At 42.5% G+C, this 27,458-nt stretch overlaps 1 protein-coding gene across 5 annotated transcripts in view; it reads left to right on the top strand.

Annotated features, from left to right (window-relative positions):
* Positions 1-27,458, top strand: part of SCN8A (sodium voltage-gated channel alpha subunit 8) — a 224,623-nt gene that overhangs the window by 107,525 nt on the left and 89,640 nt on the right. For all 5 annotated transcript variants that reach the window (XM_055125619.1, XM_055125622.1, XM_055125620.1 and 2 more), the window contains exons 7-11: positions 4,745-4,966; positions 6,246-6,309; positions 8,364-8,505; positions 15,664-15,870; positions 16,642-16,935. In XM_055125619.1, coding sequence (XP_054981594.1) covers positions 4,745-4,966; positions 6,246-6,309; positions 8,364-8,505; positions 15,664-15,870; positions 16,642-16,935 — 929 coding nt within the window. The remainder of the gene's footprint in view (positions 1-4,744; positions 4,967-6,245; positions 6,310-8,363; positions 8,506-15,663; positions 15,871-16,641; positions 16,936-27,458) is intronic.

The raw sequence follows: 27,458 nt of genomic DNA, 5'->3' as shown, positions 1-27,458 counted from the left end.
ATTCCAGTCTCATCTCCATTCTCCTCTGATTCTCCTCCAGATCTTTCCCTTCCCCGACCCCCTCATCCTCCTCTCGGATCCTACTCCTTCATACTTCTCCTTTTGCTTCTGCCTGCCCCAGCCCCCTCTTTCAGCCTTAGTTAAATCCCAAAGCATGAGGTTTGGAGTAACAATTGCACATAGTAGGTGTCGTCATACAATCAACGGATGTAAGGTCCTTCCCTCAGGAGAAGCGTCTTCTAGGACAGATTCTCATCCAGCAAGACGACTAGCCTAAGGGCAAAATATGGGTGTGTTTCTCCTCTCCTTAGTCCAACAAACATATGAACTTTCATAATATTAGTCATTTTGTATGGACACAGTAAGAGATACATTAAGCTTATGGGATTGTTTTCCTTGGACCATCTCACTATAGATCTCAGACTACAGTGCTCAGGCCACATTAGTCTTTCCTAACCTTAGCAGGGTCCTAATTCAGTTGTTACTCTTTGGAAATCATGACAGAATTTGTCCATGACTATGCTCTTAACTTATAGTTAAGTATTATGGTGCTTTGACCTGGCCCATTTTGATGCCAGGGTAGCTCATAGCTTGCCCTGGGTCCATCCAGTTTCTTGTCGGGACCCTGCTTTTGGGGTGCTAGGAACTAAGGGCAACTGAGGTTTAAGTCAACAAATCAGGTGTCCAGAGTGAGGAGTATTCGGAGTCAATTAACTCCCAAGTTATAAAAGCATAATATTAACTGTCTTCCTGTGTCTATACAAAAAAGACATTGCTTCAAAGTAAACTATGCAAAAGGACATAAGAGAAGGGCAAAAGCAACATTTCATTCACAAATATAAAAATCACAGATTTCTGAGGATTCTGACCTTACAAGTTAACCATCTGATTAGGGGGCAAAGGTGATAGATTAGGGAAAAAAGGTTGGGGAAGAGAGCACAGAGAAGCGTTTACAGATAAACACAGAGGAATGGAAGTGCCTCAGGAGCACTGTGATGAACCTAAGCTCCCTGTGGCACGGGAAACAGGACATGCCAGTGTTATCCTAAAATGCTTAGAGCTGCATTCCAGTAAACTCAGAGGAGTGGAGGTGCTTCAGGAGCACTGTGATGGGTATTACTCAGTTTCCCTGAACTCCCCGTGGCAGAGCAGAAAGCACAAACCAGTGTTATCCTACACTATGCTGTTTTATTTACTACCATTTTGTAGTGCAGTTTGAAGTTGGTGAAAGTGATGCCTCCTATCTTCTTTTTCCCTAGAATTTCTTTGGGTGTTTGGGGAAGTTTATTGTTCCATATGAATTTCATAAGTGTCTGATCTCTTTCTTTGAAAAATGTTATGATTATCCTTGTAGAGACTGCATTGAATCTGTATAATACTTTGGGGAGTATTGACATTTTGATTCTGTTAATCCTTCTTGTTCATGAGCAGGGGATATATTTCCATTTCCTCCTGTCCTCTTTTATTTCTTTAATATTTCTTTAATATTTCAAAGTTTTCTTTGTTTAGGTCTTTCACCTCTTTAGTTAAGCTGATTTCTAGATACTTGATGTTCTGAGGCACAATTGTGAATGGAATTGCATTTTTAATATAGCTCTCTTTAATTATTTGCATATAGGAAAGTCATGGACTTTCATGTGTTAATTTTGTAGCCTGCTACTCGACTATACAAATCTATTGTTTCTAGGAGCTTTATTGTTGTGTCTTTAGTGTTTTCTAAATATAGTGTCAAGTCATCCACAAATAGATCTTAACTTCTTCTTTTCCTATCTCGATGCCCTTAATATCTTTTTCTTGCTTAATTACTATGGCAAGTACTTCCATACTCTATTGCAACCTTGTCTTAGTCCTGAATTTAGAGGGGAGACTTTTAGTGTTTCCCCATTGAATATAAGGTTTGCTGTTGGCTTTTAGTAAATGGCTTTGACTATGTTGAGGAAAGTTCCTTGAGTTCTCATTTTGTTGAGAGAATTTATCATGAATGGGTGCTGGTCACTTGTAGACCTGTTCTTTTTCTTATTCACTCTTACTTAGAAAACAAGAGAATTGTGTATGTTCAGAAGCTTAGAATTACATTATTGACCCAATAAAGACCTGCCCTAAGCCAGCCAAATGTAGTGAAGGACCCTGTTCCTCAGCAATTTACAAAAATAAATTCCATAACACTGAAACAATACATTGCATAATACTAATACAGTGAGTTGTGTAACACTGAAACATAATGCTGAAACTTCTTTATGGCCACTTCTCTTTTTCATTACCAGTACCTTCCCACCTAACTGTGTGATTATGATATGATTTCCCAGAGCCTTAAGAATAGAAGATTGATTGGTCTGAACCTGAGCAGGGTTAGGTGGTGCCTTGTGTAAGGCCAACCGGATTCCATTCGCAGCACTCTATATGTCCCTCATGCCTCTCCTGGAGTGATCCCTAAGCACAGATAAGCCCTGAGCACTGCCAGGTGGGGCCCAAAAGCTAAATTAAAATAAAAGATTGAGATGTCAGTCACTTAATCTCAAATATCTCTACCCTAGTTTTGAAAGATTTCTAGATGAACTTTCTGCCTTTCCACCACTGCCCTGTATACTCCTGTGTTTATTCATATTCTGTAGATGAGAAAATGAAACCGAGAGCTGCCCTTAAATTCACCCCAAAACCCAGTAGTTCATTTGTCATGGCAAAGCCAAGACCAGAATTTCTGCTTTCTGATTTTCTGGTGTTATTTTCTCTGCAGACTAGTGAGGAGAAAAGGAATCAGGTTAGAAATGGTTAGATTTCTTTCCGGTCCCTTTCAAGATATATAGATGGGGGGGAGGGGAAGATTTCATTAATTTACTATTTTATTAAAAACATAGGAAGCACCTCTTTTCTGCCAGGTCCTGTGCTAGGCACATCATCCATTTCTGCTAGAAAATTCTATTGAGCTCACCTTTGAATATCCAAGATAAAAGAAGATTCTTGTTTGTAGCACCATCCTTGAGTTGAATCGTGCAGTGTCATTATCCTCATCATCTCTCTTTGAGGAGGGCCACCTGTGTCTAACAGGAATAGCAACAAGTGTTTAGTGACAGCCACTGTACTCAGTATTCAGCATTCATTATCAGTGAGATTGCTCTTATGGATACTGAACCCTTGCACCAGGCTGACCCCGTGCCCCAGGTGGTCTCAGACCTCCTCAAGGAGTGAGTCCTGAGCCCAGAGCCAGGAGTAAGCTTTGAGCACTGCTCGGTACCATCTCTTTTTAATATCTCTTTTTATATCTTTTTATAGATGAATCAAAGTGGAAAACAAAAACAAAACATTTCAATGCAGAACCTGATACCCAAATAGTTGAACATTTAAGTAACTTATTACAGACCGGAGGAGCTGTGATGAGTACTTTATGTAAACTTTGCTTTAAAACCAACCAGCCAACCCTGAGATTCCAAGAGGTTAGATGTATAGTTTAGTCACACAAATAAATGAGTGGCCTGCGGGGGTTAAAATGAGATTATCTACCCAGTCCCATGCTCCAGGGTTGGGACCGCCTTTGAGTTCCAGCTTGGAGTTTGTGTTTGCAAAGTGGACCAGAGATGAGGCCTCCCGGGCCTGCTCTTCCTGGTGCACTGGCACCCCACTGTGCTTGAGCTTTGGGGGGCAGAGGGACATGCCCTACGGAAGCGTGCCAGGACATGTTATATGTTAAATAAGCTATGAAACAATATCGTGAACCCATAATCATGTTTTTCTGTCATTTATCAGCCACTATAATCACCCCATGCAATTAAAAAATCTACCTGCAGGTTTAAATTTGAACCCTTGACTTGCATTGCACTTAATGGGTCAGACTTTTTTTTTTTTAAGCTAGGACTAGGGAGAAAGATCACTTATAGAGAGCAAGACAGTATATATATGTATATGTGTATGTGTATATACATATGTGCATATGTATGTATATACATATATATACACATATATATGCTTTTAATTTTGACTTTTAAACTTCTCAGTTATCTTTCCAACTGGATAAGCTCCTAAATCCCGGATTTTATTGTTTCCTTATTCAAGTATTTACTGCCTGTGGCAAGCTAGGCAGTGTAGATACAGTTGTGAACAACAGATTTTATACATAATTCATTGTAACTATGATAAATCCTAAAAAACAGGGCTTCTCAAACTTATTCCACTCACAATTCCTTTTCACCCAAGAAATTTGTGTACATTATCTGCTATGTGAATAAAACATGATAATAAATCATAAGAAATATTTTAAGCGATCTGATATGGGGGTCATGATCTCAGACTAGAGAGGCAAGCATATGATACTATTGAAATATTAACAATAAAAGGGGGAGAAGAGTGTGATGTCAGGTCAGGCTTTCTGGAGGGACTGATATTTGAGCCTGGAAGGATGAATAAGAGTTAAGCAGGTAGAACCAAGAACTAGACCGTTCCAGGCAGAGGAGCCAGCCTGTCTGAAGGCCTTGAGGCTAGCTAGAGTGGGTCTCACCTGGGGAACAGAGAAGGGGAAGCATCTCCAGGAAGAAAGGGGTCGAGAAAAGGAAACTTGCTAGCAGTGGGTTAGTCCTGGGGAAAACTGGTCCTCCGAATGCCTTGTTAACCTAGAAGTGCAACTCCTCAAGGGCCGTTTTCGAGGGTGGTACCTGTGGGGAGCAGCGTAGAGTCCAGTTGCTGAGAGGGAGGCTGGGGGCGGTGGGGGGAGGGCTGTAGAGTGACTCTGATTCCGGGGGTTTTATCTCCTCAGGCCTGAAGACCATTGTGGGCGCCCTGATCCAGTCCGTGAAGAAGCTGTCGGACGTGATGATCCTGACCGTGTTCTGCCTGAGTGTCTTCGCCCTGATCGGGCTGCAGCTCTTCATGGGCAACCTGCGGAACAAGTGCGTGGTGTGGCCCATAAACTTCAACGAGAGCTATCTGGAGAACGGCACCAGAGGCTTTGACTGGGACGAGTATATCAACAATAAAAGTAGGTGGCCCCTTTTCTGCAAGAGGGAAGTCAAGTCTGTCTGTAGTGTGCAGTCAGAAGTCACCTCTGGGCTATAAAAAGTAGTTAAAGGGGCCAGAGAGATCGTCCGGCAGGTAAGGCTTTTGCCTTGCACTCGGCCAATCGACCCAGGTTTGATCCCTGGTATCCCATAAAAAATAGTTTGGGCCAGAAAGGAAAGAAAGTGATCCTGCAAGTAAGCTTGTGAGGTTGGTCCCTCCCTTCCAGGTAGAATGGTGTACACGAGCTCTCAAACCCCGGCAGTCTCTCCCATCTCTAATTTCTCTCCCTTTGTATTTTAAAATGTTATTTATTTTGGATTTGGGGACCACACCTGGCTCTAGTTAGGACTGACTCCAGGCTCTGTGCTCAGGGATCACTCCTGCCAGTGATCAGGGGACCACATGGGGTGCCAGAGACCAAACCAGGCCCATTGCATGCAGAGCAGCCCCCAAACCATCGTGTACTATCGTTCTGGCCTCTTCTCTTTCTTTAAACCCCAAACTTTATGGTTTTCTTATATCTACCCCTAAACTTTTTTTGGAAAATCAGGCTCAGAAACTTGATGAAAATCCTTTGTCCAGAATACACTTGTTCAGTTCTCGTAATGCTGCAAAGACTTTAGTATCAGGTATAGAGAGGCAGACCATCTCTAAGGCATCATTTAATCCGTATGTGTTCTTAATAGCTTCACATTTTCAATTGAGTCTTGATTAAGCAATGTTTAGTATCATAGAACTTGTATAAAATAATTGGAGTAAGTTAGCAATATTACCAAGAGTCACTCTTAAGGAAAATAAGGCAGTTAAACCAAATAATAAAACATTGCGAAGATAATTTCAAGGACACACATAGGAAGTATGCCTCCTAAGTTAAAGTAGGACATGGTTAAGTAGCTATCAGTGAGGGTTTCTCATTTATTTTCAGAGAAATTATGTGGGTACAAGAATGGAGTTTAAAGGGGTAAAGAAATTAGAAAACTCATTTGAACATCTTTGATGCAATCATCAGAACTTGGCATATAGAGTTGAAGTATAAGCAAAATCGGGTACCCACAAAAAAGGTTGCATTAAAGGGCTTTATCAGAGTATTTTTAATTTTTAAATACATATGTATCAAAATAATTGAAAAGAACTCCTATCAGATGTCACTGCCTCAGAAAAGACACAAGCTGAAATCAGTAACTTGCTGCTGGGAATACAACCTTATTCTCATTCATTTAAATCTGCCCTTCTTTACTTCTGCTTCTTCTAACTTCTAGCAAATTTTTACACGGTTCCTGGCATGCTGGAACCTTTGCTTTGTGGGAACAGCTCTGATGCTGGGTAAGTAGTTTACCTAATTTTATTTCCTTCGGTGATACTTTATTTCATTCTCATGTTACAGATACTAATTGAGTCTGACTTGCTGGTGAACTTAGATTTTTTTTTTCTGTTTAATATTTGATGAGTCAAAGTTGAAATTGCCCTAGTCGGTGAGTGGTCTAGAGTCCCCAGCCAAAACCCTTGATAGAAAAGGCAAGGAATAGAACCCGTACCATAAGGTATCTTTCTTGTCTCTTTTGTAGACGTCTCTGGTTCTACTTTAATAAACACATGGACACTAGCATGTATCACAGTGGCTCACTCTTAAATGTGGTTTAATTAACATGGATTGTAGCATAATTCATAAAATACAGAGAGTAAGACACTCACTGTTTCGGGAAAGGTCAGCAGCCGAGGATGACCCAAATACCCCATGCCTGACAGCACTGGGGGCCAACATATTTTTCCCATTTTGTTTTTTATTGGGGTAAAAATATATATATGTAACAGAAAATTTGCTCTATTTAAGAACCCAGTTCAGTAGTATTAAACACACTCACCTTATGGTACAACATTCACTATTTTCTGTCTCCAGAATTCATCTTCCCAATATTCCCCACCCTGCCCAATACCGCCATCAATCCCCATTCTACTTCCTGCCTTACAATTTTAACTGCTCAGGGTGCTTATTCAAGGAGACTCATTTGGTAGTTGTCTTTATGTAACTGGCTTATTTCATTTGAGTTAATGTCCTCAAGGTTTTGCTGATTTTACCATATGTCATAACTTTGTTGACTTTTCAGGTCAGGATAATATTCCATTGTATGTACATACCACGTATTATGTATACATTGTCTTCCAAGGACATATAACTATTTGGGGGCATTATTAGCTGTTGTGAAAATGTCACTTTGAGTAAAGGGATAAGAAGAGAGAGAGAAAGAGAGAAGAGAGGGCGAGAGAGTATATAAGACTGGAAGTCATTGTGGTGGGAAATGTATATTGGTGAAGGGATGGGTGACAGAACATTGTATGACTAAAACCCAGTCATGAGAAACTTTGTAACTATATTATCTCATGGTGATTTAAGAAAAGAAAGGGGTACTTTACGCTTCATTTGAGCCTTTATTTTGCAATTCTAAGACTTTGGGCAACTCATTCAATATATCTAAGGTATAATCTAGAAAATGAATTTAATAAGTTGTGTTCTGTCTCAAAGAATTCATGTATAGATATAATTAGGTAGCATACATGAAAGTACTTTGCAATAGAAAGCTATAAAAACATAGAGTTTACTATATTCTCAAAATTAGTATTTTAAAATGACCAATATAAGTAGAAGTCAGTTTAACTTTTTTATTGAAGTCAATATCACAATCACCTTGATATAATTATCAGGTGAATCACTTAAAAGTAGAACTGTTTTAATCATGGTTACTGAAATGCACAGTTGTTTATTTTATTGTTAGAGAGTTAAGAGAACAGAAATGAATAAGAGGAACTTCTAGCCTGTTCTCACCAGGAATAATTGTTTATATTGCACATTATTATGAATCTAGGACAGTGATTCTCAAATTCGTCTTTCTTAAAAGTCACTTGGCAAACTTACTCAAAATGTGGGTTCAAGGATCCCATTTATAAAACTTTCATCCATAGATCATAGGTAGGGCCTAGGAATCATCATTTTCATAAGAGCAACACCCAGCAGTGCTCAGAGTGCTTGGGGCCACCAGAGTTACATCTGACAGTACTGGGGTGGGGACATACCCTGGAGGGCACACATGGCCTTGTCCATGCTTGGCCCTGAGTTCTCTCCCTGACCCAGGAAGTAGCACTTTAAGAAGTATGCCTGTTATTCCGAGCCTGGACCACCCCAACAGAGCGGGTTTCTTTTAAACATTGGTCTTGTGATTTGTATGTATTTCTTTTTTTCCTTCATTTTTTTAAACATTTCATTTTGTTAGACTGACTCTGGATAGTTGTTTGTTTTTTTTTTTTTAATTTCCAAGATCAAGGAGGTGACTCACCACTGATGATTGGGTGGAATTCATTAAAAATTCCTTTTTTCTTTTCAGGCAATGCCCAGAGGGGTACCAGTGTATGAAAGCGGGGAGGAACCCCAACTACGGGTACACGAGCTTCGACACTTTCAGCTGGGCTTTCCTGGCATTGTTCCGCCTTATGACCCAGGATTATTGGGAGAACTTGTATCAGTTGGTAAGTAATAACTTCAGTTTGGCTGCTTCCTCCTCTTTGGTGAAAGAATTTACAAGGGATTATCTAAGATCAGGGAGATTGTGTGAAAGTCCTCTTGTCCTTTAGTGAAGACATTTTGCAGGATCTGAGATGGCCGCTCTAAGAGTGAGCTAGTTTGCACGTTTATGTGAATTCGTTCAAGTTTTGTCTCTGGCACAATTTGGGGGGCGGGGAGGGGCAAGTACCCAGGGGTTCACTCATGTGAAGCGTATGCTCTGTGCACCGTTTGTTGAAGAGGCTTTCCTTGCTCCACTTCGTGCGCCTAACTACTTTGTCATAAACTAATTGGACATATATTTGAATCTCTGGGCTCTCGGTCTGAAAGTCTGTCTGCCTTTATTCCAGTACCATACATTTTATTATATATGGTTTTATATGATTTTTTTATAAAACATTTTAAAAGCATATAGTTTTTTATATAAAAAACTATGATTATTAAAGTTTTATAGGAAAATTTGAAGACAGGAAAAATAATACCTCTGAGCTTTTTTCTCATGATTTCTTTGGCTATTAGTGGAGTTTTAGTACTCCACTATAAATTTTAACAGTGTTTTGGTATTCTTCCTATCTATGAACATAGACTGTGTTTCCACTTCCTTGTATCTTATTTCTTTTAATGATGATGTATTTATATTTTTCAGTAAATAGGTCAGCTCTTCTTTGTGATTCCTACATGCTTAATTTTGGGACACAATTTTTTTGTGTGTGTAAATTTTTTTTTAGTTCTTTTTTTAAAAACAGCATGTAAAAATGCAACCAACTTTTATAAATTGATTCTTTTAGCCTGCCACATTTTAGTATAATTTATCTGTAGAAGTTTTTTTTTTTTGCAGTGTCTAGGGTTTTCTACACACACTATGTCAAATGCAGACAGAGATAGTTTGACTTCTTTTCAAAATACAATCCCCTTAATTTCTTTTTCTTGCCTAATTGCTGTGGTTAGAACTTATAAGCTATGTTAAATAATCATCATCATCATCATCATCATCCCGTTGATCGTCAGTTTCCTGGAGCGGTCACAGTAACGTCTCCTTTTGTCCTAACCCTGAGATTTTAGAAAACTCTCTTTACTCATCCTTCCCAACGGTGCCGCATTGGAGACTCTTGTTCAGTTTCAGGGAAATGAGACCCATCGTTGTTACTGGATTTGGCATATGAATATGCCACGGGGAGTTTTCCAGGCTCTTCCATATAGGCAGGAAACTCTCGGCAGCTTGCCGGGTTCTCAGAGGGAGAACTAGGCTATAAGATGTTGCACATCCACTTCCGGGACCTTGGTTTTATAATCTCTGGATGTTGGCCGTTGATGGGATTACACGGCACTGGGGGCAGTTTCTGGGTGTGACCGCCTAGCTTCTGGAAAATGGGGGATCTGGGCAGAAGAGGCCCAGTCCTGATCTGAGCAGGCTTGGAGATCTCAGCCCTGGGTCCCACACACCTGGGTTCCTCTGCCGGTTTTTTCATGTGTGAGACTTGTCCAAAAGTGTGGAGAGGGGCCTTGAGCATGGCTGTGGCTGGGTTAAATAATAATACAGTGAACATTTCTTGTCATGTGCTTAATTTAGAAAGCTTTCAGATTTTTCTTATTGTGGGTTTGTTATATATGGCCTTTGTTATATTGAGATAAATTATATCCCCACTTAGAATTTTTATTGAGACATAATATTGAATCTTGCCAGGCTTTCTCTGTATCTGTCGGTATGATTTTTGTTCTGTTTGGGGTTACACCCAGCTGTCCTCAGGATTTACTCCTTACTTTGTACTCAGGGATCACTCCTGGTGGGCTCTGGGACCCATATGGGGTGCTGGGGGTTGAACTCAGTCAGCCATGTACAGGGCAAACTGTTCTATCACTCTGGCCCCTGTGGATATAGCTTTTATTTTCCTTTTATTGATGTAGTATATCTCTTTAATTGATTTGTGTCTGTTGAACCATCCATGCATCCCTAAAATAATTCCCACTTGATTATGCTGTATGGCCTTTTTAATTTATTATTTAGTATTCTTTAGTACAGTTCTTTAATTTTTTGTTGAGTATCTTTGAATCTGGGCTGGAGCGATAGCACAGTGGATAGGGCGTTTGCCTTGCATGCAGCCGACCTGGGTTGGTTTCCTCCACCCCTCTTAGAGAGCGCAGCAAGCTATCGAGAGTATCCCACCCGTATGACAGAGCCTGGCAAGCTACCCGTGGTGTATTCTATATGCCAAAAACAGTTACAGCCAGTCTCACAATGGAAACGTTACTGGTGTCCGCTCGAGCAAATCGATGAGCAGCGGGATGACAGTGACAGTGATCTTTGAATCTATGTTCATCAGGGATATTGGTCATTGGTAATTTTCCTATTTAGTAATGTCTCTGCCTGCCTTTGTACTAGATAATGGTACAAAATGGCCTTACAGAAACTAGAAGAATTCCTGCTGCTTTGACTTTCTGGAAGAGCTGCAGAAAGATAGGGAGTAGGTTCTCGTGGAAGGTTTGAACTCTCTGAAGTTGCCTGGGCCTGTTCGCTTGATTGCTGTTGAGACCCAGCTGTCTTAGTAGTAGTCTGTTCAAGTTTTCTACTTCCCCCTGGTTCTTTAGTATTGTAAGGTTGTAAAATTTCTGTTGCTGTTGAGCACAGCACTGCCAGCAGTACTGAGTTTGCTCCTGGCTCTGCACTTGAGCATCACTCCTGATGCTCCTCAGGGTTGAGCGGCCATACTGGGTGCTGGGGGTGAACCCAGGCCGGCTGCATGCAAGGCAAACACCTTGTTCTCCTCCTAGCGCCCCTTTGGCGTGATGTTACTCCATTTGATGCTGGCCCATAGATCTCTTATTTCCTTTGTCTTAATGCTTTTCCTTTCTTTTTTAATGATTTCATTTCTTTGTTTTTAAGCACACTGAATCTGTTCTTCAGCTTTTGTTACTCTATTGCTGAATTCTGTTGTTTTTGCCCCATTAGCTTGTTGTCTTTTGCATTTGGCCACACCAAGTGGTGCTTGAGGTCTACTCCAGGGGTGCTTGGGCATCCAGAAGGTGCCAGAAATCAAACCAGTGTCTCCCACATGCAAAGCCTGCACACCTGCCCTCTGAGTTCCCTCTCCAAACCCCTTATTTCTGTTGCATTTCTTGGATCATCTACTTTATCCTTCATTTCAGTGACTTCTGGTTGAAGTTTCTCGATTCTGTATTTTGCCTTGTTAAAGCTGTTCTCTATTGATTTCCTCAACTCAGTGACCATCCTTATCACTGTCACTTTGAAGACTGCAGCAGGGAGTTCAGCGAACTCTTGTGTAAATCTCATGTGTATGTGGGGTCCTTTTGTTCTCTTTCTCTTTCTCTCTCTCTCTTTCCCTCTCATTGAATCACTGTTACAAACTTCTCATGGTTGTCTCAGTCATACAGTGCTCCAGCACCCATCCCTTCATCAGTGCGCATTTCCTACTACTAGTGTCCCCAGTTTCCCTCCCACCTCACCCCTGCGACTTGCTTCTGTCTTTGTCCTCTGCTTCTTCACTGTTTCTTGTGCAGGGTGAAGCCTTTGGGTGAGGGCCTGGTTTTGTGCTTGCCTGGGTGCGTGTCTCAGGTTCCCAGTCACTAATGCCAGCTGGAGACCGTGGGTCTATTTGTGTAGCTCTGGACCATTGGTAGATTTTTGTGGGTAAAAAGGAAGGAGGGGGAAAGAGGGAGATATAGAGAGGGAGAAAGGGGGAGAGAGAGAGAGAGGGAGAGAGAGAGAGAGAGAGAGAGAGAGAGAGAGAGAGAGAGAGAGAGAGAGAGAAAGCGCCTGCCATGGAGGCAGGTGGGGAATTGGGGATGATGGGAGGGAAGCTGGGGACACGGGTGCTGGGAAATGTACACTGTGAAGGGGTGGGTGTTGGAACACTGTATCATTAAAATCAAATCATGCACAGCTTTGTAAGGGTCTATTTCACATGATTAATTTTTTTTTAATTTTTAAAAGAATTTTGCGGTTATAAAGTTCCTGCCTCAGCTGTATCCTTGAGGGCAAGCTGACCAATACTCGATCTCAGAGTGTCTAGTTGCTAGTGCCTGCTAGTGGTGTGGTGTTGGTCCCACAAGGGTGAGCTGCAAATGGCATCTTGTCATGAACACCCGGGAGTAGCACCTGTAAGTCCCAGTGATCTACTAGGATATTTGCGTTTGCCAGCACCTGACCAGGCTCAAATAGACATGAAAGTACCAATGGCTCCAACCCTGAGGTTGGCCAGGCCTGGGCTCCAACTGGTTATTCCATGAAGGGCTGAGATGGGCAGGGCAGGCGGCGGGGCTGTTGGCTTTAGACGCTGGAAGCCCTTTCTGACTCTCTGCATCCGTGCCTTCATTCCTGGGCCTCGACCAGCTGTGGAGTGAGCGGAAGCTGGTTTTGTTTCTTCTGAAACAAGCCGGTGTCACTGCTCCTTCCTCAGCCTGGAGTGGCCGGAATTTGCTCTTGGGCTACCTTCCTTTCAAAACGGATTCAGAACGCTGTGTCCTGACTGATGTTTAGGACCTGCGCCTGCCGTCGGGCGAGCCCCGAATCATGCCATGCCGGCCCTGAGTACGTTGCCTGCTTCTGTCCTTGCCTCCAGGTCAGGTTTTGTAAGAGAGGTTTTAGGGTCAAGGGTTTGGTTCATCCCTCCTTAATGCAGGGCAAAGTTCTGAGTCTTAGCAGTTTCTACTCTGCCACATCCCCGTGTGTGTGTGTGTGTGTGTGTGTGTGTGTGTGTGTGTGTGTGTTGGGTGGGGAGCAGGGAGGAGACTCCTTAGTTTTCAAGTGAACCTCTGCTCCTCTCCTTCTTGTTCCACGATGGATAATCTCTCAGGTGTGTGGCTGGGTTCTCAGCCAGGCCTCCATACGGGATTCTGTGTTTAATTCTTTTTTTTTTCTTTTTGGCTCACACCCATCAATGCACAGGGATTACTCCTGGCTCATGTACTCAGAAATGGCACCTGGTGGTGCTGGGGGAACCATATGGGGTGCTGGGAATTGAACCCTGGTCGGCCGCGTGCAAGGCAAACGCCCTACCCGCTGTGCTTTCACTCCAGCCCCTCTGTGTTTAATTCTAGCCTGTACTCACACCAGGCTCCCTCTTCCTCCAAATTGCTCCGTCTCCCCGCTCCGTTACTTTAGCACTCATTCATATATAACTGCAGAGACTCACAGCCTTGACGGTGTGCCTGGACTGAGAATCTGCTCCCTGTGTCTGCTACCTATTATTTCATTTCCTAGTGTTGCTGAGCTGAGGACTTTTTTTTTTTTTTTTTTTTTTTTTTTTTTTTTTTTTAAGAAAGAGGGCTGGAGCAATAGTACAGCAGGTAGGGCGTTTGCCTTGCATGTGGCCGACCCAGGTTCGATTCCCAGCGTCCCATATGGTCCCCTGAGCACCACCAGGAGTGATTCCTGAGTGCAGAGCCAGGAGTGACCCCTGAACATCGATGGGTGTGACCCAAAAAAGCAAAAAAAAGAAAAGAAAAAAAGATATAAGAAAGAGGATAAACACACTGTTTATATGTTTATACTATACATTTTAAAGACTTTTTTTGGTTTTTGGTTTTTGGGCCACACCCAACTGTGCTCTGAACCTTCCTGGCTCTGTGCTCAGGGATCCATCCTGGAGGGGACCTTATGGGATGCCAGTGATCAAACCCGGGTCAGCCTTGTGCAAGGCAAGCACCCTACCCACTCAACTATCTCTCTGGCCCCATAAAGATAAAGATATCTGTCCCGGGTGAGCTTGGACTCTAAATTACCAGCATTTTTCAGATTTGAAACTCATGTGGACTTCTAACAGGTTGTGGCTGATAGAATAACAAGGTTAGTACCATTCCCTTGGGCCATGTCGGTGACCCTGAGCAAGTCATTTAGCTTTGCTGGTGGTGATGGAGAAGTTCGGGTTGGTGGTTTTCAACCATTGGCTGGCCCACCAGACACTGCTCCTAGCTATAAAAAGGCTGAAAAAACTGGTTTAAGTGATAAGCCTTCCCACTTATAAATTCTATGATAATATTTTGTTTTCTCTTAGCCTCGGCATTTGATGATGTCCTTTTGTTTAGGAAGGAAAAACATGTCCCACTCAAGTCTGAAAAATCCTCTTTAAGGCAAACATCTAACTCAAATCCCCAACATTTCTCTTGGGCCCTAGAGTTGCCAGTTTGAATATTTCTCATGAAATATTTCTCACTAAGTAGTGTTATAAAATGTAGTTGTCACTGTCATCCCGTTGCTCATCGATTTGTTCGAGCAGGCACCAGTAACGTTTCTCATTGTGAGACTTATTGTTACTGTTTTTGGCATATCCAATACACTTGCCAGGCTCTGCCATGCGGGCACAATACTCTTGGTAACTTGCTGGGCTCTCCGAGAGGGGCGGAGAAATCGAACACGGGTCAGCCTCATGAAAGGCAAACACCCTACTGCTGTGCTATCGCTCCAGCCCCAAAATGTGGTTGAAAAGAATAAAAATGAAAATTAAGTAATAGTAGGTCACATATATATGGCCTAAACCCAGACACCCAATGATATTTGTCTGCACATTGTTAATAAGTAACCTTAGGATCTTTCTTATGCTTTTCTCCCCAATATCCTCTTTTATCCCTCTTGTCAAACATCCTATCGCAGAAGGATGAGGAAAGGAGTTATCACTCAGGATGGCAACTTCCTGTGCCTTGGACCTGATCCAAAGGTCGAATTTTTCTGTTTATGCTCTTTGAGAACCAAAATGAACATAAGCTGAAGGCTTTTATTCTTGTTTTTGAATGAACTGACATCCCAGTACTACCAGGTGTGATCCACCTCCAAAAAATAGAATGAAGAAAGTCAAGTAGAATTCTTAGCCCCAACATTTCTTCTTCTTTTTTTTTTTAAGAAAGGCATTTTGCTATGCAAAGAATATCTGGAAATATGTGTACCTGGAAGGGGACATTTTTGTTCAAATGAATAGGCAGTACAACTGCCATTTTCTCTTGAGTTGAGGTTGGAAAGGCCTTTCAGCCATGGGGAAATGGCTCTGAGGTGGGGGGCAGCACATCAGATGGCCTGTCGTGGCCCAAGGACAGCCAGGCCTCCTAGAGGAAAATTGGCCACCACTTGGTTTCATTTGATGCTGATGACTCCGATTTTTTTTTTGTCTTTACAGACTTTGCGGGCAGCTGGGAAAACATACATGATCTTCTTTGTCTTGGTCATCTTCGTGGGCTCTTTCTATCTGGTGAACTTGATCTTGGCTGTGGTGGCCATGGCCTACGAAGAGCAGAATCAGGCAACCCTGGAGGAGGCGGAGCAAAAGGAAGCTGAGTTCAAAGCCATGTTGGAGCAACTGAAGAAGCAGCAAGAAGAGGCACAGGTTGGTGATGAGTTCTTTGCAGCGAGCCTTCCTGCCAGACTGCCGTGACTCAGACCCCATCTGACTACCATTCCATTTGATCTTTTCTGGACACACTGTGAAATCGGAGCCATTAGTCTGATTAAAATAATCCAAATAACAACTGCAGATGGTCCAATTATTGCATTCGTCTTACTGGCTGAAATTTTTGTCTATATAATGTTTGGTGGAATTTCTCACCTGTTAAGTGTGCAATTGCTGTGATGTAAAACAAAAGTGGCCAAAGCAATTTATATAGCCTAGCTTTTTGGTTTGAGAAGAAAGCCTTGGATATTCTTTGTAATCACACAAAGCAATGATAGTAATTGGAAAAAAGAAAAACATAAATTACTAAAGTAAAATTTGAAGACCAAAACTTGTGATTGCACCATACTTTTTACTTACCCAAAACTTGATTTCCCTATGAAACATACATGTAGTTTTTGTGGTTGAGACCATAGTGGTTGAGACCATATTATATTGTTTCCTAGCATTCACTTTCAGTTTCCCTCAGCAAAATTCTTGTCTGAGATGCTCAAGAGAATAAATCCCAAAGTCCTCACCACTGGGTTCTGTGCCGCTGTCTTAGGGCTGAGCCTGTCCAGGCCATGGACATCATCTCTCTTGGCAATTCAGTTTTTCTTCCTTCTCTTCTCCCTGCTTTTCTGATCTAAAAGAAAGAAAAGAATCTGCACTCGCTGCTTGGCTTTGGGTGGCTCCAGCTAATTGCTTCTGCTCTGTGACCTTCCCTAGGCGGCCGCAATGGCCACCTCTGCGGGAACCGTCTCCGAAGATGCCATCGAGGAAGAAGGTGAAGATGGGGTCGGCTCTCCTCGGAGCTCATCTGAACTTTCAAAACTCAGCTCCAAGAGTGCCAAGGAAAGACGAAACAGGAGGAAAAAGAAGAAGCAAAAGGAACTCTCTGAAGGAGAGGAGAAGGGAGACCCCGAGAAGGTGTTTAAGTCCGAGTCGGAGGACGGCATGAGGAGGAAAGGCTTTCGCCTCCCGGACAACAGAATAGGAAGGAAATTTTCCATCATGAACCAGGTAAACTTCTTTGCACTGCATCAAATAAGCCTAAGCCGAATAGTTTCCTGATCTCTCCAGTGCTCACGTTCCCCCTTGGCGTTATACTCTCTTCCGTGCTGTGCCCCATTCAGAGAAAGCTTCATCAGACTCCTAGGAGCGTCCTCTGCTCTCAGGCCACCCTGGCTTCTGCGTCCTGCAGCCGTGCGGGGGCTGTGATACTGCCCTTGCATGCTGGCTTCAGCAGTAAAGTCTGTGAAACAGCTGAGGGAAGTTTTCTCCTCTTAGTCTCTGGACACCAGAATTTAGATACAGCACCTCTGTTTGAGAATTGTGTTTAATTACAGATTTTTTTTAATTTCTGGAGTTCCTTAGGACTCCTTTTTTGAGTATAGCAAGTCTTGGCTACTGACTACTTTAAATATAAGACATTATGCTGATATCTAGCCTATGGCAGATTAATTTTACCCAACTTTGCTTCGAATTTTACCCAGTTTTGGGGGGTGGGGGTGTGTTCTGTTTTTTGTTTGTTTGTTTGTTTGGGGGCCACATCCAGCAGTACTCAGGGTTGACTCATGGGTCTGTGCTCAGGGATCACTCCTGGCAGGGTTCCAGGGACCATACGAGGTGCCAGGATCAAACCTATATAGGCCGTGTGCAAAGCAAGTGACCTTAATGCTGTACTATTGCTCTGGCCCCTAATTTTACCCAACTTTGATAAAGAGGGAAATTAAGAAAGCAGGGACAATGACTTATGAATAACTACAGAGCATTCTGTTACTCAAAATATCACATAATTGATTTTTTGGATTTAAAAGAAAATACCACCAAATTCCAATTCTTATGCCATTTAATTTCCTCTTTTTGAAAAATACCAGAAGGTTTTCAGAGTTAGAACAGATTCATTACTGGCTATTGTAGTCCATCTAGTATCTTCTCTTACCCTTCAGAGATGATTCATTGTCCTCTTCCATGCATCACTCACCTCCCAATTTGTTCTTCTGCCAGTCCTTCACATTTTATCACAGCAAAATCACTCATTTTTGGAACTGGAATGATAACACAGCAGTAGGGCGTTTGCCTTGCATGTGGCCGACCCGGGTTCAATTCCTGGCATTTCATATGGTCCCCTGAGCACCACCAGGAGTAATTCCTGAGTGTAGAGCCAGGAGTATCCCCTGTGCATCACCGGGTGTGACCCATAAAAAGCAATAATAATAATAAATAATCACTATTTTCATCTCCATTTTTCTATTTTTGTTAATCCTTAGATCTGACTTATCTGTTATTTTGTTTTAAGAATGATCTCTAAATCACTACAGTCTCATTTCCTCTGGTTTTTTGCCAGATCTCTGATTTTCTGTGATCTGGCAACAGATTACTGTGGAATATACTTCCAGTAGTTGTAGGGTTGTAGGGTGCCACTCTGCCTCAGGGTGCATGATGCTCAGTCCTGAAAGATAACCAAGAATCCAGGGTGCTTACAATATTGTGGAGCAGGCAGATACATTTTTAAATTATTTGTATTTATATAATAACATCGATCACATTGTTTCACAAATTGAGATATTCTGGAGCTTAGGAGAATAAGATCTTTCCCAGCCTGGAGTCACTGAACAGAGATTTTTCTGGATAAAATTAATTTATGAGCTGAGGCAATTAGCAGGAAGTAGGGAATGGCTCCTAACATAGGGTACATAAGAAAAGTTGCAGTGAGTCAGAAGAAAGGGTATTCCAGGTTTGGAAGAAAAATATATTCCAATTCGAATGATTCGGTGACTAACCAGTCTTTTAGTCTTTTGATTGGACAGGGAAGAGATCATGAGTGGGGAGGGTGGCTGAACCCATGAGTCCTGAGATGTCAGGCGAAAGAACAGTGGGTGAAAGATATGGCCATTGGGATGCGTGGACATCAATAGAAGGAAGGGAAAAGAATGGCCATGGGGGGTGGTTGGAGAACGGAGAGTTTAATATGCCAGAGGAGCAAGAAGGTTAGAAAGGTCAGGGCAGTAATCAGTGATTACTTAAATTTAACAGAATGCTTCGGAATTTTAACAGAAATGCTTCAGAATTTAAGTGCTCATTATAGTTGGCACTATTAAGTCACTGAGAACTTTAAAGACCCCTTTCAGTACAGAGTATATTGAGTGGGGGGAAAGAAAGAGAAAGAGGTGAGTGTGGACTTCTTGTTCAAGTGCATATAGACTGTGGGTAAGAATCAGCACTGTTGTGACTGGAGAAGACAGTACAAAAGTCAAGGGCTTTGCTTTGCATGCGGCTGTCCCCAGTTTGATTCCCTGGCACTGCCAGGAGTGACCTCTGAGCACAGAGCCAGGAGTCCGCCCTGAGCACACCCAAGTGTGGACCAAAACCCTGCTCCCTCCGAAATCAGCACTGTTACAATACAGGGTAGAGTGGAAGTGGGAAGGGGAAAAAGGAGTAAAACAGAATGTAATCTTGTAGACTTGGAAGTTGTGAAATTAGAGATGGTCTCTACCAGAGATGTGACACCGTGTCCCTTGTCCTATGCCAAGAAATGCCAGGAAAGTTGGGGGACAGGGGAATGTTGGATGTTTATAGATCTAAGGGTAGGAAGTTGAAGAAGTGACATCGCACAGTCACCAGTTTTCAGTAATGTCGGAAATAAATATTACTGAAGGGGAATAGCGAGTTCAAGAAAATGGTTAAGCAGACTGGGACAGAGAATTCTCCTCTGCAAGAGTGGGTCACCACGCCCCTACCCCCTTTCTGTCCCTGGTCACTGTGCCCCATCAAAGTACCCTGTGCTTTACCGATGGTGAACTATTGGATATTTCTCTCTCTTTGTTGTTTTTATTGATATTATTGCTTGTAGCCACACCTGGCAGTGCTCAGGGTTTGCTCCTGGCTCTGTGTCCAGGAATCACTCCTGGCAGTGCTCGGGGACCATATGTAGTGCTGGTGAATCAAGCCTGGGTTGGCCACAGGCAAAGCAAGTACCTTAACCCATGTACTATCTCTCTGGCCCCAGATGCTTCTCATACGTGGTGTTTTCTCCTTTCTGGTTTGCTCTGAAAGTCCCTCTCCAAGGTGACCTATTTTCCCAGCTCTGAATATATATATATATCATATTTATTCTTCACATCCTTCTCTCAAAAGATCTTCCTGGGCCCACGCATTCCATACCCAATTAGAAATTATCTCCTCTTTCCAGTATGTTTTTATGTACCTCTTGGTATGATGTAAATTACTTATGTTCTTATCTTGTCCTCTCACAGATAAAAATCCAAGAATCAGGGCCTCCTTTGCACAGGGTTAAATATTCAGATGTTTATTGGACAAATAAATAGATTTCTCTAACTCTGATTTAACCCTTTCTGGAACTTCTTTATAGCCTGAACCATCTCTCACCTTCCCTTCACCTTTCTCCTACTCAGTCTCTCGTGTGGAAAAAATGTGATGGTAGCCTTATTATAAGCTGGCCTGTGTCTTGAGCTGTAACTGATCTCTTTAATGAATACCTCGGCACTGTTGTCACTGTTCTCCTGAATGGCCTCTGATTAATCTGTAGGCTTTAGTACTGAGGTTCACTGATTGCTCCCCAGCTCAGAAAATAAAACTAGGCTTATGAAATGCCCCGATTTACATGAAAATGTTCCCTTTCTCTAATTTCCCCATTTGAAAAAGAAGTGTGGATTCCTAGAGGTCGTGACATGTTCGGAAGCCCCACACGGTAGTCATACGCTTTGTCCCAAGGCTTTACTGCACTTTTCTCTGATTTGACTAAGGAAACTGAAGTCCAGAGCAGTTAACTCACTAATCAAGGTGACATAACTAGTAGATATTACAGTCAAAATTTGAACCTTGTAACTGAAGAGCTTGTGTTCCCAAACACTGTAGTGTATATCTTCTTTCCCCACGCCACCTGCACACCACGGTAATCCCTGCCATGAGCTTTCAGATGAATGATCTTTAGTTTTCTCACAGCGGAGTCAGGTATAATCAGTTGCTGCCTGCCAGCCTTCTGGGATCATCATCAGATACCTCCTGCTCAATCCTTTCTACGCATGATTCTCAAATTACTGCTGTGTTTTTAGGGATTTGGGTATTTTAAATATTGGATAAAGTTTGTTTTATAAAGTATTTCATTCTTTTTTACATTTTTTTCTTCAATTCCACCACCATTGTACCATCCCAACCCTTAGGCATACACTAGTTTATTGAGCTTGTATAGCTGAGCCGGAGGTGGTTTGTGGGTGTGACTCCCACATGCCTAACTTTTTGCCATTTAATTTCTCGGGAAACTAGGTCCCAAGTTGTTGGGGTCTGGCCACAGGCACAGCGGCAGTTTTGGGGTATAGGAAGCCTGAAGGCACCTTCGGGCTGCTGATGCACTCGCCCCGCAGGTGCAGGTTGACCTGCTGGGAGCACTGTACCCCTGTTTTTAAAAATTGGGGGGTTTGGGGCCACACCCGATAGTGCTCAGGGCTTACTCTGTCTCTGTGCTCAGGGATCAAACCTGGGTAGACCAGGGGCTGGAGTGACAGTATAGTGGGTGGGATACTTGCCTTGCAGAGGCCCAATCCAGGTTCAGTGCCTGGCATCCCGTAGGGTCCCCTGATTCCCACCAGTGATCTTTGAGCACAGCCACGTATGGCCCCAAAATTAATTATTATTTTTTTAATAACACCTGGGTAGGCCACATGAGGCAGTGGCCTACCAGTGGGACTATCTCTCCAGTGTATCTAATTTTTCTGTGATAGTAATTCTCAAAGTTTTGGGTCATAGGATGCCTTCATATCCTTAAAAGTTATTAAGGACATTTTAAAATGCTTATAATAGGACTGTAGCACTGTCTTCCCGTTTATTAATTTGCTCGAGCAGGCACTGGTAATGTCTCCATTGTGAGACTTGCTGTTACTGTTTTTGGCATATTGAATACACCACAGGTAGCTTGCCTGGCTCTGCCGTGCGGGCGGGGTACTCGGTAGCTTGCTGAGCTCTCCGAGAGGGACAGAGGTATTGAACCCGGGTCGGCCGCATGCGAAGCCCTACCTGCTGTGCTGTCGCTCCAGTCAGAAATTATAATTAAAATATTTAAAATGTATTTACTTATTTATCTTTAAGTAATAGTGATACAGATGTTTAAGCTTCTGCATAAACGAAATAGTAAAGTGGTGCCAAAAAATTATGTAAATAATAGTGATAAACCCCTTATATGATTAACAGATTAGATAGATAGATACATAGCTACATAGATAGATAGATAGATAGATAGATAGATAGATAGATAGATAGATAGATAAAGTATTTTCCAAACCAAAAAGTGCACATATAAGTAGGGAAAGTGGCATTCTTCACATTTCTCAAATCTCTTTAATTTGATTAGCATACTTGCTCTTGCATTCCATTTGTTGCAGTTTGTTTTTTGGTTGAAATATTTGAAGAAAATCTAGTTTAATATAGGAGTTGGAAAACGTATTTCATATTATTGTGAATATTCTTTGATGCTACCCTAAAACTCAACAGTAATAGTTTTTTAATGATTACGTGCAATAAATCTGAAACTAAAAAAACATTCAGAAATGAGACTGAGGCCAGCAAGAGAGTACAGTAGGTAAAGCCCTTGCTTTGCGTGCGGCCAGCCTGGACTCAGCCCCCTGCACACTGGGTGGTGCCCTGAGCTCCCCAGGCCTGATCCCTGAGCACAGGCCCGAGAGTGAGCTCCGAGCACTGGAGAATGTAGCACACCTCCCCACGCCCTACAAAAAAGACCCCTACTTGACTGAAAACAGACACAGAGGCGAAAGCGGGATCACTCAAGACTTAGAAAACTTTGTAGTAAGAACCCTGAAACTACAGCAGTGTTCATAAAATCACTGACCTTCAGTCCCTACCAGCGGTTGAACCACACACCTTCGTCAGCACTGTGCTGTGTGCGGGCAACCAACTTCCTTTTAGACATCTCTTGGGTGGCCTTCCTTTCCAGGTGGAGACCCTCCTCGTCGAAAATAAACTCACACCAAGCTAATGATTTCCCTGCCGTAAGTCACTCTAGGTCTAGGTACTAAATAACTAGGGATCACCCCTTTATCCAAGAAGCTGCCCTACATTATCCAAATTGTCTGATTCTAGACTTGTCCAGATGTGTCTTCTTACACTAATACACTTTCTTGCAAAAATATCAAAATAATGGCCTCAGACCATATTTTTTCACCTCTGCCACTTCACCAATTCCTTTCTATGAGGCCCACCTAGAGGATGTGCTCTTTGCCCCCCCCACCACACCCCCACTTCATCGGGGTAACAGTAAAAAACTTCTTTCCAAGATAGTCATTTCTGCGTGCCACCTGATCCTACCTGACCGAAGCAAATCCATCGGTTCACTTCAAAACTCTGAACTGCCTTTGCCAGCTGCATTAGTTCGAGTACTTCTCAAATATCTGTAGCAAAAGTAGAGACCAGAGTTAGTACAGCCAGTAACTGCAGCCAGCCTGGGTTCGATCCCCACCCGGAGTGACCCTGGAGTGCAGAGCCAGGGGCATCACTGAGGCAGAAACAAAACAAAAACATCTGTGGCAAAAGGATAGTTTATGTTTTTCCCAACTGATCATTACCTGGTGATGATGATAATAATATAAAGTAGCACTGTCATCCTGTTGTTCATCGATTTGCTCGAGCGGGCACCAGTAATGTCTCTATTGTGAGGCTTGCTGTTACTGTTTTTTGCATATCAGATACGCCACGGGGAGCTTGCCAGTCTCTGCTGCGAGGATGGGATACTGTCAGTACTGCTGGGCTCTCCAACAGGGACAGAGGAATTGAACCCGGGTCGGCCGCGTGCAAGGCAAATGCCCTACCACTGTGCTATCCCTCCAGTCCAGCTGGATCACCCCATTAACAAATTCTGGGTTTCCTGGAGCACATAGCCACATTCACAACATCTCAAAGTCTACAACACTAGTAAACCAGTAGTAGCACACCAAATTAGTTGAGATATAACATAGAAGACAACCAGTCTTGATTAACCAAATCAAATATAGAAGGCTTAACCTAGCACAACATCTTAGTAATCTCATACAAGTACTTAATGACTGGGAATTGAACCCGGGTCAGCCGCGTGTAAGGCAAACGCCGTACCCACTGTACTACCACTCCAGCCTGTTTTCTCCTTTTTCATCCTGACTGACTTCACTCAGCATCTTTCCCTCTGACTCCCTCTATGTTGAGACATGATTTGGTCTTTCTTTTTTTTAATTAATTTGATTTTTAATTTCCCCCTTACACTTTATAGAAACATTGTGGTTTGCAAAGTTGTTTAGGATGATTTGTTACAGGCATTCCACATTCCAACATCAGACCCACCATGATTATACCTTGCCTCCACCATTATCTTCAATTTTGCCAACCACCCTCAATATAATATAATATAATATAATGGATCATCATAAATTTCTATAAAAACCATTGCATTCTTAGGTGCTATAGTAAGGTATAATTGCATGAACATGTCAGCACCCCACTTGGGGGTGCCCCGAGATCCCCACACTAGATGTGCAGCTCTTCCCTTACCTTATGAGACACTGCGTTCCAGTGTTATCTGCACACCCCAGCTCTGGACACATCATTCCTTTACTTTATGGGGTTCACATCTCACTCATATTTCCTAAATAAAACTCTTGACCTCCATTAGAAAAATTGGAGGGCTCAGTGTCCAGGGCAAACGTTGGACAGTCAACTCAACGCCTGGTACCACCACCTACTAACCCAAATATTGGGACTTTGCATATTATAGGAGGAAACCAGAACTAGAAGTATTGTGGGTCTAGAACAGAACTGGAGTTCCGGGCAAGAAAAATACATAAATCAATAAGAAGGGCCAGAGAAGTAGCACGTGGGTCCCTGGCATCCCATATGGTCCCAGCACTGCCACGAGGGATCCCTGAGTGCAGACTCAGGAGTAAGCCCTAAGCACTGCCAGATGTGACCCCCAAAACTTTTTTTTAAGAAAAAAGGCCCTGCTCTTACTAATTTATTTGATCAAACATACTATTTTTAAAATTTTATTTATCAACTATCCAAAGGCAAAAAAGAGGAGAGAATGAACAGCTATGGATGAGTGATCTGTGGGTGGCTCTCTGGGTTTTTTTCTTTCTTTTACTTTTTTTTCTGTCTTTTTTAGGCCACTCCTGGCTTTGCTCAAGGCTTACTCCTGACTCTGTTCTCAGGGATCACTCCTGGTGGGGTGCTGGGGACTCTATGGGGTGCTAGACTAGCGCCCTACCTGCTGTATGATCTGTCAGCCCCCATGGCTCTCTCTTAAGTCACCTAAGTGAGCATCTAGATCTTTTACGTTCACTCTCTTAATGCTCACGAACAACTTCCCTGCCCAACGACAAAATTTTCTCCCTTTTCTGTGATCGTGTATGGGAACAACATCCGTATCAGTGTTTGATTTTTCTACATTGCCTGGGATTTCTCTTTGGGAGAAATAGGACTACAGTTCTCTTTTCAGTGCAAGGAATCAAACTCAGGGCCTTCCACAGAATCATTCCTAGCCTCTCCCTTATTTTTAGTTATTTATTTCGGGGCTACACTGCCTGTGCTTAGGGTTTATACCTGGCCATGTATATGGGTGCCATGTGTGGTGCCAGGGATCAAACTAGGGTCAGCTACATATAAGACAAGTTCTGCAGTCCATGTATTATGTCTCTGGCCCGCCCTCATTTATTCTTTCTTTGTTTTGTTTTGGGGTCATACCCAGCAGTGCTCAGGGGTTACTCCAGGCTCTGCACTCAGGAGTCACTCCTGGCAGTGCTTGGGGGACCCTTAGGAGTGCCAGGGATCAAACCTCATTGGGTGTGTGCAAGGCAAGTGCCTTAGTTGCTGTATGATCTCTCCAGCCCAGTCCTCAATTATTTTTTATACTTATTGTATACCAAGCAAGTATGTTAAAACCAAACACATGTGTGCTGCTTTAGGCACATCAGTGGGCTAGACTATAACATACTTGCTTGTGTTCTCTGATATACATTCTTCATCCCTCTCGGAGAGCCCAGCAAGCTACCGAGAGTATCCCACCCGCATGGAAGAACCTGGCAAGCTCCCTGTGGCATATTCGATATGCCAAATACAGTAACAATAACAGGTCTCATTCCCCTGACCCTGAAAGAGCCTCCAGTCATTGGGAAAGACGAGTAAGAAGAGGCTGCTAAAATCTCAGGGCTGGGATAAATGGAGACCTTACTGGTGCCCGCTCAAGCAAATTGATGAACAGTGATACAGTGATACAGTGATATTTAGCATTTATAATATGTGTGCTGTATTGGCCAAGTTCAAGCCCACAAATGTCTTTCACAGTGAAATCATTTTACAAGTAGTTTAAAGCTTAAATTTTAAGGCAAAAAAATAAAAATCATTTGAACTTAAAATAATTTTGAATTATTAGAATAATTATTAAATTATTGTTAATTAAAATCATTTTTAGGGGCCAGAGAGATAATACAAGGGGCTACAGTTCTATATGGCTGACCTAGATTTGGTGTCCAGTGGTCCATATAGTTCCTTGAGTACCACCAAGAGAGGTTTCAAAACCCAAAAAAAAACTTTCTGTGAATGTTTTGTTTTGTTGCTGTACCAAGGATCGAACCCAGACCTGGTATTACAAGACATACTCTTTACAACTAATTCACATCCCTGAAATTTTGTATAAGGTTGCAAAATAAATATTGGACAAAATAAATATTTCAGGGTAGCAGGGGGGATTGACTGAGGTCACAGTTTTACCTCAAAGAGCAGTTACCCTTAAACCAGGGCACTCAGAGATGTTTATGGCCAAACTCCCAGTTTACAGAAGGAATTTTTGGGGTGCCAAAGGACAGAACAAATGAAAATATTAGTATATTCAAGGTTTTTTAATGAGACTTAGATGCAGCATAAAACTTTTTGATTTAATGAACTAACTTTGTGGTTTTAAGGTTTTTACAAAGATATATTTAAGGCATGTGATAAATTTAAATCATTTTAGTTAAATTAATGTTGGCAGTGATGTTTAGAAATTAATGGTATTTTTATTATTTCAACCATTTCTACTGGGTTAAATAATATTGCTTTAAATAATCTAGTGGAGGGGGGCTGAAGTACAGCGGGGAGGGCGTTTGCCTTGCACTCGGTCGACCCCAGGTTCAATTCCCAGCTTCCCATATGGTCCCCTGAGCACCACCAGGGGTAATTCCTGAGTGCAGAGCCAAGAGAAACCCCTGAGCATCGCCGGACATGACCCAAAAAGCAAAAAATAAATGAATGAATAAATAAATAAATAAAATAGTGGGTCGGGCTTGCTTTGCATGTGATGGATCCTGGTTCTATACCCAGCATCCTATGTGGTCCCTCAAGCCCTAGGAGTGAGCCCTGAGCACAAAACCAGGGGTAATCCCTGAGTACTGCCAGGTATGGCCCCAAAACAAAAATAAATAAATAAGTAAATCATAAGTAAAAGTAATTTCTGGGACTGGAGAGAGAGTTCAGTAGGTCTGTGCTTGCCTTGCACATTGCCAACCGGAGTT

Source organism: Sorex araneus, chromosome 2 (genome assembly GCF_027595985.1).
Source record: "Sorex araneus isolate mSorAra2 chromosome 2, mSorAra2.pri, whole genome shotgun sequence".
Classification (NCBI taxonomy): domain Eukaryota; kingdom Metazoa; phylum Chordata; class Mammalia; order Eulipotyphla; family Soricidae; genus Sorex; species Sorex araneus.
The sequence above is the reverse complement of the archived record's forward strand: the minus strand, read 5'-3'. Positions and strand labels throughout refer to the sequence as shown.